The sequence below is a fragment of the Hyaena hyaena genome, unplaced genomic scaffold (genome assembly GCF_003009895.1).
Source record: "Hyaena hyaena isolate Hyena2069 unplaced genomic scaffold, ASM300989v1 scaffold_281, whole genome shotgun sequence".
Classification (NCBI taxonomy): Eukaryota; Metazoa; Chordata; class Mammalia; order Carnivora; family Hyaenidae; genus Hyaena; species Hyaena hyaena.
The window spans coordinates 2,074,484-2,087,427 of record NW_024080914.1 but is presented as its reverse complement, the minus strand read 5'-3'; the positions used below and the strand labels follow the sequence as shown (position 1 = coordinate 2,087,427).

Sequence of the window (12,944 nt, the reverse complement as noted above, 5' to 3'; positions counted from 1 at the left end):
GCTTAAACATCATATTTCTTCTCTATTAGCTATCCATCTACACAACTCTGAACAGGTAGGCCGTGATACATTAAACATGTATAAATAAAATAAACATGGGAAGAAATGGAATACAAAGAAAATATCAGTGGACAATGAATACGTTATATGTTAATCTTGTGGTTTAATATGTTAGAGTAACATCCAAAGAAAAAGTTGCCTATGAGCTAGCATCAACTTGCGGATGCATTAAACCCCTTCTGAAGGCAGAGAAGTTTCTTAATCGCAATCTTCATATCTTTGTTTCTCAAGCTATAGATGATAGGGTTGAAAAAGGGAGCAAGAACGGCAAACATCAGTGCAATGACTGTGTCCAATGTTGGTGGGAAAGTGGCGGAGAAACGCAGGTACATGAGGGACACACTGCCATAGAACATCAGAAAGACACCAAGATGAGATGCACAGGTAGAAAAGGCCTTCTGGCGGCCTTCAACAGAAGGGATCCTCAGAATCACAGTGATGATTCTGACGTAAGAGAGAGTGATAATCAGGACAGAGAAGATGATGGCCACAGCATGGATCACGTCCTCAACCAGAATCATGGACGTGTCTGTACAAGCCAAGCGCAGTACAGGTTCAAAGTCACAGAATATCTGATGGATTTGGTTGGGCCCACAGAAGGGCAGTGTGGAAATCCACACAATCTCTGGGAGCAACACAAGAAAGCCAAAGACGCAGGAGCCTGCAGAGAGCTGAGTGCACAGCTGGGGGGTCATAATGGTCAGGTAGCGGAGAGGGTTGCAGATGGCAACATACCTGTCAATGGCCATGGTGGTCAACAAAATTCCCTCTGCATTTCCCAGGGAATGGAAGAAATACATCTGCAGGAGGCAGCCAGTAATGGAGATGGTCTTCTTCTCACTGATGAGGTTGGAGAGCATCTTGGGAATGGTGGCAGTGGTGTACCAGATCTCCAGGAAGGAGAAGATGCTGATGAACTTGTACATGGGGTTGTGGAGATGGGTGTCCATCCTGACTGCAAAAAATACAATGAGATTTCCAATCACAATGAATATGTAGATGATGAACAAAGGAATGAAGAAGAGAAGACTACCATCTTCAAACTGGGGGAATCCAGAGAAGAGAAACTCTGTCACTGTAGAAGTTCGGTTATTTCTTACCATGGTCTTAACAGCCTTAAGCGTCTGGGTAGAAAGACACAGCTCACTCCCTAGATGAAATATAAAGAGTTAGATATCTTGGTTCATGTAAGCATTTCAAGGGAAGAAATGCTTTAGGTGGTGATTTATCCCTATCATTCTTGTATTAATTAAACATATCCATTTAGTTTCTACTATGTGCCAAGCACAACTGTAGGCTTGTTGAATTCAGTAGTGAAGAAAACACTCCATTTTCATGGAGCTTATCTTCCAATGAAGGAGACAAAGAATAATAAATAAGATTGCATAATGTCATCTTTATAAGCTACACTAACTAAAACAAAGTAAGATATTAGGAGTCCTACTAATAATCATTTTTTATAAGAATTTCCCAAATCATTTTGAATCACATACCAGATAAATTCTCTAATGTTTCTTGGCTATACAGTAGACAATCAAAACTCTTAGTTATTTTCCTCTCTACATAGTTATTGTAAAGTTGCATTCTGCATTTTCTGGAAAATCCCCAGTTTTCAGTATTCAATTCCTTTATCAGACCACAGAGGAGTTCTGAGCGAAGTTAAAGATAAGGGTGAGGTTTTTAGGCAAATATTTCAAAGTGAAGCTATGGTAGGAAACTATTCCCAGCAGTGGAAGAGATAAAGCTAGTGAAAACTGGCTAGCACAGAGGTAAGGGAAATTCCAGAAACGGAGCTCTAGAATGTTCTGGAAGAACAAAGAAGGCCCAGGGTGTGAACAGGGAGTTCTCTCTTGAGAACCTGGTTCTTGAAATCTTTCAATCACACTTCTATATATCAGTCCACCAGAGATATTAAAAAAAAGCAGAGAGCTTTGCTGAGCTAGCTACATCTCCTATTTATAGTCTGACAAAGACCATCGAGGAATGAGAAGGTAAGAGCCAAAATGTGACATCCCAGCACAATTTGTGTCCCTTGAAATTGCATGAAGTATGAAGAGACCTCTAAAAGTAGTGCAAGAAATCTCTTCAAATGCAATTCGTACTATTTCCCAGCAATTCAAACAGCTGAACTGAAAATGAGTCAAAGAGAAATGTTGAGAACACAAAGGAATTTGAAAGATAAGTTCTCTTTTGATATCATGTAGAGCCGTTTAAAAATGAACTCCTCATGGGATGCATGGGTGGCTCAGTCAGTTGAGCATCTGACTCTTGATTTCAGCATGGGTCATGAACCCAGTCTTGTGAGATCAAGCCCAGATTTAGGCTCTGTGCTGAGCGTGGAGCCTGCTTAAGATTCTCTCTCTTTCTCTCTCTGCCCCTCTCTGCTGCTCTCTCTCTCTCTTTCTCTCATAAAAAATAGTAAATGAAGTTAGGACACTTGATCATACTCTATGCCAATATTTCCTAGAAAGATGGTAGAATATTTCCTCTGAGTTAATACTACTTGAAAATTTACTTATACGCAGAATCAACGTTAAGCTTACAACTTTATTAAAGAATACCATTTGAAATTCCAAATTAAAATGAGGCATTTGAAACATAGATAGAGCCAATGAAAAATATTTGGCTCATTCTGAGATTTTTCAGAGATCTTATTACAAAACTAAATATATATCTTGAAAATGTTCTTTTAAGAACTGCTTTATATAGACTAATTCTGACAAATATCACTTTGGCTGCTTCTAGAAAACAAAGTGGCACAGAGAATTCAGAAATGTTTATTATTCTTATACATGCAAATCTCTCACATTTTCATAAATTAAGAGTATTATAAAAGTTCTAAAGAAATTAATTGTCATTAATTTTTCTATTTATAGAAAATGCATATATATAATGTATATATACATACAATGATGTATGTATAATATATATTTTCATTCAATGCAATCTCAAATTCCAGGTGGGTTTTTTAAAATAGATATTAAGAAGCTAATTCTGAAATATGAATGAAAAAGCAAGGGACAAAGAAAAACATCTTGATGAAAGAGAACAAACTGGGGGCGCCTGGGTGGCTTAGTCGGTTAAGCGTCCGACTTTCGCTTGGGTCATGATCTCGCGGTTCATGGGTTCGAGCCCCGCGTCGGGCTCTGTGCTGACTGCCAGCTCAGAGCCTGGAGCCTGTTTCTGTCTGTGACTCCCTTTCTCTCTGACCCTCCCCTGCTCACGCTGTCTCTCTCTCTCTCTCTCTCTCTCCTAGAAATAAATGGAACATTAAAAAAAAAAAAGAGAACAAACTGGAGGACTCAGAACTGCTAGTGTACATTTCCAAACAGGACAGTGTAGTATTGTCAAGAAAATAGACACAAAGATCAATGGAACTAAGTACAGTACAAAAAGAAATACTCACATATATGGTCAAGCAATTCAGTAAAGAAAATAAAGTATTTTTGGCAAATGGCACTGGGCAAACTGGACACACGTGTGCTAATAAAATCTTGCATCATACACAAGAACAAACACAACATGGATCATAAATCCCAATGTAAAACCAAAAGCCATAAACTATCATCCAGAAAATAGAAGAGAACATCTTTATGACATTTGGTGCAACAAAAGTATATATGCTGGAACATCAAAAGCTCAATATGTATAAGAATAAACCGATAAACTGAACCTTATCAAAACTGATTGCCCCTAGGAATGAAAAAAAAAAAAAGCCATTGTGGGAGAAAATATGTGTGAGACACGTATCTGCCTAAAAACGTTTCCAGAAAACGTGAAAACTCAAAACTCTCTTGAAACCGCAATGAGCTACATCAGGCTTACACATTTCTAAGAACAATTACCTTTCTTTTTTAACAAAACAGCTGGCGATTCCAAGCACTGGAGAGGATGTGAAACAACTAGTTCTCTCCTGTAGTGCTGGAGGGAACACAGAATGGTGTAGCCACTGTGGAAAAGAGTTTAGCAGCTTCTTGTAAATTCAAACATGCACTCAACATATCATCCAGCAGCCCCACTCCTAAGTATTTACCCCAAAGAAAGTCTATGATCACACTAAAACCCACAAACAAATATGTATAGTGGCTTTATTTATAAAACCATAAACAACCCAAATGGCCTCCAACTGGTGAATGGATAAACAAACTTGGTACATCTGTATAATGACCTACTATTCGGCCAGGAAAATGAATGACATACACACATGTGGTTTCATCTCAAACGCATTGTGTTAAAGGAGAGAAGTCAAAGGCTACACATTGGATGATTCCATTGATATGACTGTTGTGGAATGAATGGTTTTGCTCCCTGCCCTTCAGATTCACATCACCAATGTGATGGGGTTAGGAGAGGGGGCCTTGGGGAGGTAATAAGAATTAGAAGAGGTCATGAACACAAGAGGCATTAGTACCCTTATGAGAGTCTCAAGAAAATAGCTCCTCTCTGTCACCTGCCATGTTAAGGTTCAGAGAGGAGCAGTCATCTACAAATCAGACACCAAGTCTTCCTGACCTGGGCCTCAGTCCCCCAGGCCACAGAGATGCTGCATTGTTTAAGCCTTCCAGTCTGTGACCCTTCTGTCATGGCAGCCTGGATGAACTAAGACAGAAACTGATACTGAGAAGTAGGGGTGTTCCTCTAACGAATACCTGAAAATGTAGAAGCAGCCTTGGAACTGGCCAATAGGCAGAGACCAGAAGAGTTTAAAAGAAAGTACTTTTTGCCTAAGAAATCTCAGTCCCGGGTGGATGGACAGTTGCCATGACCCACATCTGTGGGGAAACCATTGGTAGTAACTGTGACTCATCACTCCTGCCAAACCCAATGACAGATAGAGGAGAGCGGTATGGGTCTGGGGAAGTCTGTTGGAACAGACTTGCCCTACTCGGCCTTCTGGACTCTGCGAAGCTTAGCAGGGGTGAATAGAGGGGCTTGGAGAAAGGCCTTCCAGAAAGGATGAATGAGCAGGGCTGAACTGAAACTCCCAGAAAGGCTAGTCTGGACCAAGACCCAAGCAGATGCAATCAGCTTTGCTTGAGAAAGAGAAAAGATAAAAGTTATGCAAAAGCTTCAAATAAAGGACTTTAGAGTCCAAGGCATAGAAATAAAAGAAAAAGGGAACAAATCTCTCCTACTCTACGCTCCGCCTCAAAAATACAAGTGCACTGAGGAGTCTGGCATCTGGCGGAAAACCTGTATGAGTTCCAGCCCTGACTGCAGGCGATTACATATGCTTTCCCAGGCTGGCCTCCCAAATCACACCGCCCCATTGGCACTGGACTTGGTCCTGACCTGTGGACCACAGACTAAGAGGGTTGCAGCAAAGGGCTATGGCTCCTGTCCCCCATCATGCCCTTTGTGTGTTTCCTTTCAGCCCTGCACCTGTACTCCGACGTCTCTATCTGTAGCCTTGGGCCAAGGTCCTCTTCAGGAACCTCCGCTGATGCCTCTCCAGAGGACAAGGGAGAGAAGTAGAGTCACTTGCTCCCCACCCCCCACTCTGACTCAGTCCACCCTGTATCCCCCTCCATCTCAGGGGCCCTAAAACTGCTAGAGCCTTTTGTTCAGGGATTCCCGCACCACAGAAATGACCCTCAGGCCTGCTCAGCTGCACCTGACCCCGGATCAGTGCTCAGTTTCACTGCTAAGAAATGGGCTGGCGGGAAGCACTTTCTTTGTTTTCAACCTTGGGCTCATGCTGTCACAGTAAATGACTTACACGATAAGTGATCAAAAGCTTTGCGGTTACTTTCATCTGGGCTCAGCATTTCCGTCTGCTGCTCTCTTGGCTCAGCTGCACCCCGGGCACACGTGTAGAGATTCAGGGAAGGAGCAAAGAAGGTTCATACCTATCTCCAGTTGCAAATCAGTACAAACATGACTTCAACTACTCTTAGAACTGAGATATTTTGGACCTTCCGAGCAGACAGTTACCATCTCACTGTGCTTCTGGTGCCTCTATTTATTTCTCCTAAGTGAGTGATGATAATCTTTTTAATAGAATCTGGGTCCTTATGTTTTAGCAAAATCAATGTTCTACTTGACAGAAATTAATGTGCCAATTCAAAGTTTAACTGTTGGAAGCTGGAAGGAGACAAAATGAGCTGACCCAACCCCACCATGGGAAAGGAAGAAGAGTGTAAAAAATTAGTCAGGGGTTGGGGGGTACAGACTGTGTTCAGTTTGAATCCCCTGAAATAAGATGTTCAGGAATAGGTTCCTCAGCTATGTCTGAACTCTTTATTCATGATCCCATTGGTTTATAATCATCTGACTGGGAGCAGAGACTCCTCGATGGGAATTAATTTTGATAAAATCTGAGAATGTACAAATAGAGGAACAATATCATGACTGGAGGAAAAGTTTTATTCATCCATCATGCCCCAGACAAAATATAACATCATCACTAATTGGTTTTTGGTTTTGTTTTGTTTTTTTTTTTTGAGAGAGAGGTGGGGGGGCAAACGTAAGCAGGGGAGGGGCAGGGGGGAGAGGCAGAGAGAGAGGGAGAGAGAAAGTCCCTATCAGGCTCCACACTGACAGTGCAGAGACCAATTTGGGGCTTGAACTCACAAACCATGAGATCAAGAACTGAGTGAAATTCAACAGTCTGATGTTTAAGTGACTGAAACACACTGGCACCCCCATCAGCACTAATTTTTAATCCTATAAGTGTATCCCCTCCTGCTTGAGCCCAATTGTATTCGGCCATTCACACAATCTCAAATATGTCCCCAGATTTTGTTATTTAAGTCAACATAAGGAGCACAAGCTAAGTGTCCTTTTTTTCTACCCAGTAGGCAATTCACTTTCTCCTTGACACAGGACAAGCCTACACCTTGGACCCACATACCTTTTTTTCTTACCTCTGGCAGATATGAAAGGGGTTCTTTCCTGGTTTTATGCAGCCCAAGTCCCTTCAGTTCATCAGGTGGACTATTGTGCCTGTTTCTAAAATCCTCTTGGGAAGATTTCTCTACTGGAGTTTTCCCTCAATAACTAGATAAAAACATCAATCCCATTTCCCCACAGATTAATTAATGGGACCTCCTTCTCTCGTCTTTCCCATTAGTTCTCCTTAATGAGAGGAACTCCGAGAGTCCTTTTAAAATATGAGCGTCCTTTGATAGATTGACTCCGAATTAATAGATTATATACATACATATTATTTTTTCCAGTTTTATTGAGAAAAATTGACACTCATCGGTGTATAAGTTTCAGGCGTAGGGCATCATGGTTTGACTTATATCTGTTGTGAAATGAATACACAGTAGGCCCAGCTAACACCTATCTTACCATGTAGATACAATGCAACGAAAAGAAGAAAAAAAGGGGGAAAATTTCTCCTTGTGATGAGAAGTCTTAGAATTTCCTCTCTTAACTTTTCTGTATACTGTAAAGCAGTGTTAGCTCTAGCCATCATGTTGTGCGTTACATGCCTAGGGCTTATCTGTGTCATAACTGGAAGGTTGTGCCTTTTAAAGAACACCTTCTTCCAGTTGCCCTTCCCCACCCCTCCCCCTCTAGCAGAGTGTGATCTCTTTCTAGGAGTTTTTTTTTTATTCCACATATAAGTAAGGTTATATAGTACTTGTCTTTCTCTTTTTGGCTTGTATCACTTAGCATCATGTCCTTAAGATACATTCCTGTGTGGCATATGGTAGGATTTCCTCTTTTTCATAAGTAATATTCCTCTATCTATCTATCTATCTATCATCTATCTATCATCTATCTATCTATCTATCTATCTATCTATCTAATTATCTGTCTACCAATATAGATGTAGACATAGATATATAGATAAATGTATATATATTTATATGCGATATATGTCACATTTTCTTTATCCATTAATCCACTGATGGACACATAAGTTGTTTCCAGGTCTTGGCTATTGTAAATAATGCTGCTATGATTCGAGTTAGTGTTGTCATTTTTTCTGGATACATTCTCAGAAGTGGAATTGCTGGAACAAATAGCAGTTGCATTTTTAATTTTTTGAGGACCCTCCATATTGTTTTCCACAGTGGCTGCACCAATGTACAGTCCCACCCACAGTGCTACAGTGCACGAGGGTTCCCTTTTCTCCACATCCTCATCAACACTTACTATCTCCTGTCTTTTTTTGAAGATGATCATTCTAACAGGTCTGAGGTGATATCTCATTGTGGTTTTGACTCGCATTTTCCTAATGACTAGTGATGTCAAGCCCCTTTTCATGTACCTGTTACCCTTCCATTTATCTTCTCTGGAGAAATATCTGCTCAGGTCCTTTATCCATGTTTTAATTGGGTTGAGTTTTTTGCTTTTTAGTTGAATGAATTATTTATATATTTTGGATATTAACACCCTATCAGCCATATGGTTTCCAATTTTTTTACTCATTCTATAGGTTGTCGTTTCACTTTGTTGATGGCTTCTTTTGCTGGTTGTGTGCTACCCCGTCCCAGTTTTCTTTTCCCACTGGAGGAACCCACAGCTAAGAGAAACTTCTCTGAATGCTGGCCTTCAGGAAGGATGATGGGTCAATTTATAGCCACTTCTCTTGCCCTTCTAGAGCCTCAGTCTGTCGTGGTCTCTGTGGTACAGGCCTGCTTCAGACCTACCCCTGAGTTCTAGGGTTCTCTCAGTGGCGCCTTATTTTTCGAATAGTTGTCATTTGTTTTTATCGTGAGGAGTGAAGCCAGGGACCACCTATGTCATCATCTTGGTGATGTCACTCCTGACTCCACATTTTAATGAAGAATGGCTTTCAACTGGATTAAGGATTTTTTTCCTCTTTACTCTCTAAAAGAGTAGTAGCATTTTTCAAGTTCTGTTTAGTTTCCCGGACACTCAATTTCCATGGCAATAACATTGTTGACTATGTGATAGGCAATGTCAAGAAAGGTTTGTTTACTTTGCTGAAGATATTCTTTTACCACCAGTTCTAAATATAGGCCATGCCCCCCCCCTTTTGAGCCCATATATGTGATTAGTTCCAGTGGTTCCAATGAAGATCTCAACACAATGTGAGAACATCAATACTCCACATTGCAAAGCAAATGGCACAATCCTAACTCTTCACTGTGTTCATACCCCTTATACGGTGATTTGACAGCTTCTCACACAAAGAGGTGGAGTCTTTTTCCCTCCTAGGAGTCCGTCTTGTGATGTGATTTAGTCACCAAATGCAAGGAAGAACATCGGGGGCCAGTTCTGAGCCTCATCCTCAAGAAGTCTTACATACTTATGTTCTATCTCAACACCCATACCAGCTGCTGTGTGAACAACACAGACTAGCCTGTGGAAGGTGAAGGAACACAGGGAAGAGAGTATGACTGTCTTAGCTCATGCCAGCCCGGTTCAGCCCAGTGTTCCTGGCCAGCTGCTGACCCTGGATACATGAGTGAACCAGGACAAGAAGAACCACCTATTAGATTCCAGGCCAAACTGTCAACCTATAACTTAAGAGACAAATAGTTTCTGTCTTAAGTCACTAATTTTGGGGATGTTTTCTTTCTGTAATGAAAAGCAATTGATATGGTCTCTTAAACCACCCTTTCCGTCAGTATTTGACTCCACGCTGATGAACTATCACTACAACTATAGAAATGTGATTCTAAGAATGTAATTGCTTGAATGTTGAGAACAAACTGAGGACTGATGGGTATGGGGGGGGAAGGGAGGTGATGGGCATGGAGGAGGGCACTTGTGGGGATGAGCACTGGGTGTTATATGGAAACCAACTTGACAATAAACTATTTAAAAATAAATAAATAAACAATTTAAAAAAATAGAAAAATAAAATCACCTGACTTTCCAAAAAAAAAAAATGTAATTTCTTACTTAAATCTTTCCAGTGTCCCCACTTGGCAATTGGGATAAATTCCAATATCTCACAACATGGCCTCCAAGGTTCTGAATATTTTGCCTCTAGCCTTCATTTCATGACTCTTACTGTGTCCCATTTGCATATCTGTGTTTGGTTCTTATAGTGCATTCAGCTGTTTAGCACCTCAGGGCATTTGCACAAATGATTTCCCTTACACAATTTCCTGGCTGATTCTTTCTCAGTTGTCAAGGTCAACTTAAATGCTACTTCATCAAAGAAGACTTCTCTGCTCCTACTTCTAAATAGATATCCATGTTCATTAATTCTTTGGACACATTTTGTTAAATCGCTCTAGAAAAGATTGTCATTTTGACAACTCATCAGTACTGTTGGAGAGTGTATGTTTTCTTTATCACATTTAAACTATCACCTTTAAAGGTAAAACTTGGTTTTTAATAAAATGCAATAGTCTATTATAAATAAATTAGAAATGGGGCTCCTGGGTGGCTTAGTCAGTTAAGCGTCCGACTTTCGCTTAGGTCATGATCTCGCGGTTCGTGGTTTGGAGCCCTGCGTCGGGCTCTGTGCTGACTGTCAGCTCGGAGCCTGGAGCCTATTTCGGAGTCTGTATCTCCCTCTCTCTCTGACCCTCCCCTGCTCACGCTGTCTCTCTCTCTCCTAGAAATAAATAAAAAAATATTAAAAATAAATAAATAAATAAATAAGAAACTATAAGTAAATACAAAGGTAAAAATAGAAACAACCTGTTAAAATATGTATCCAAAGGTAATTAGAGTTACCTGTGTTCTCCTTTCAGATTTTGATGGTTTCCTATGTCACGTTTAACTCTTTGAATTTATTTTTTGTGTATGGTGTAAGAAAGTGGTCCAGTTCAATTCTTTGGCATGTTGCTGTCCAGTTTTCCCAGCACTATTTGTTGAAGAGATTGTCTTTTTTTCACTGGATACTCTTTCTTGCTTTGTCAAAGGTAAGTTGACCATATAGCTGTGGGTCCATTTCTTGGTTTTCCATTCTGTTCCATTGATCTATGTGTCTGTTTTGTGCCAATACAATACTGTCTTGATGACTACAGCTTTGTAATATACCTTGAACTCCGGAATCATGATTTCTCCAGTTTTGTTTTTCCTTTTCAGGATTGTTTTGGCTATTATGGGTATTTTGTGGTTGTATGTAAATTTTAGGATTGTTCTAGCTCTCTGATATGCTGGTGGTCTTTTAATAAGTATTGTATTAAATGTATAGTTTAAATGTGCTTTCCAGGTGTTGATGAATATGCAGAGAAAGAGGAACCCTCTTGCACTGCTGGTGGGAATTTAAACTGGTGCAGCCACTCTAGAGAACAGTATGGAGGTTCCTCAAAAACCTGAAAATAGAACTACCCTAATCAAGCAATTGCACTATTAGGTATTTACCCAAAGGATACAAAATTACAGATTTGAAGGGGCACATGCACACCAATGCATACAGCAACATTATCAACAATAGCCAAATTATGGAGACAGTGCAAATATCCATCCACTGATGAATGAATAAAGATGTGGTATATATAAAATGAAATATTACTCAGCCATCAGAAAGAATAAAATCTTGCCATTTGCAATGATGTGGATGGAGCTAGAGTGTATTATGCTAAGTGAAATAAGTAAATCAGAGAAAAACAAAATACCATATGATTTCATTAATATGTGGAATTTAAGAAACAAAACAGATGAACATGTGGGAAGGTGGGGGAAGAGGAGAGAAGGAAGCATACCACAAGAGACTCTTAAGGATAGGGAACAAACTGAGGGCTGATGGAGGAAGTGAGGGGTATGGGCTAAGAGGGTGATAGGCATTAAGGAAGGCACTTGTGATGAGCACTGGGAGTTGTATGTAAGGGATGAATCACTCAATTCTACTCCTGAAACCAGTATTGCACTTTATGTTAACTAAATAAAATTAAAACAAACAAAAACACAGAAATAAATGTAATTAGAATCAAAGAATCCTTAAGTAAAAGTTCTTGTTTTCATACTAAGGGTTGCCACCCATTAATGGTGGTGAAATCAGTTCCAACGTTAATGAAATAGAATAAGGAGAAAAAATACGAACAACAAGAAGCACTGCACGGAGTTAAGTGTAAGTGCTGTTTTATAAAATGATTTTGTTACACATACGGAAATGAATATGTATGTATATGGACCCTATATTGTGAATATATTCAAATATATTCTTTACTGTGAATCACAAAGTATTTCAGTGATCCCACTTGCTTCTTAATACCTCATTTCTCTGCTTTTATCATCAGTTAAATTCATGAAAGAATTGTTTGTACTTGAAATTTCCAGTTTCTCTTTGATTCTTTTCTATAGCATTCATTACTCAAGTCAGGTTTTTCCTTGCAACATTTCATTCATGCTTCTCCCACAGAGTTCAAGAGTGGCCTCCACGTGGCTAAGTCCATGGTCAACCTTCAGTCTTCATCTTACTTGACTGTTGCAGGATTTGTCAAAGTCAATCACTTCTTCCTCTTTTATTTTGTTCATTTGGCTTTTGGGGCACTTAGTTTTTCTTCTATCTTATTGGTTACTCTTTCTGAGTCACATTTTCTGATTGTCCATATTTTTCCCAAATCTGTATCAGTGGAGTGCTCCAAAACTCATACCCTGGGTGGTTTCCTTCCGTCTCATGGCATTAGATACACGATATGTGCTGATGATTGCCACATATGTCTTCATCCTGGCCTTCACTCCCAAGCCTCTAGCTCATAAATCTGTCTGCTAGGTATTTTTAGTAAAAGTCTAACAGTCCACTTATGCTTAAACTAAACTTCTGATTTCTCTCCTCTCAACATAAACTTCTCATCTCAGTTAGTGGCAACTCTGCCATCCCAGTTGGTCATGCTCGACTCTTCTCTTTCCCACTTCATTTTCTTTTCTCTTCTTTTCTCTTCTTTTCTTTTCTTTTTCTTTCTTTCTTTCTTTCTTTCTTTCTTTCTTTCTTTCTTTCTTTCTTTCTTTCGAGAGACAGACCACAAGTGGGGGAGGGGCAGAAAAAGAAGGAGACACAA

General features: G+C 39.9%; 1 protein-coding gene across 1 annotated transcript; it reads right to left on the bottom strand.

The window, feature by feature from the left end:
* Positions 1 to 212: 212 nt before the first annotated feature.
* Positions 213 to 1,163, bottom strand: LOC120241368 (olfactory receptor 6K3-like). Its single transcript, XM_039246426.1, has one exon. It carries the CDS (start codon positions 1,161 to 1,163, stop codon positions 213 to 215), a length of 951 nt encoding a protein of 316 aa, XP_039102357.1.
* Positions 1,164 to 12,944: the final 11,781 nt, after the last annotated feature.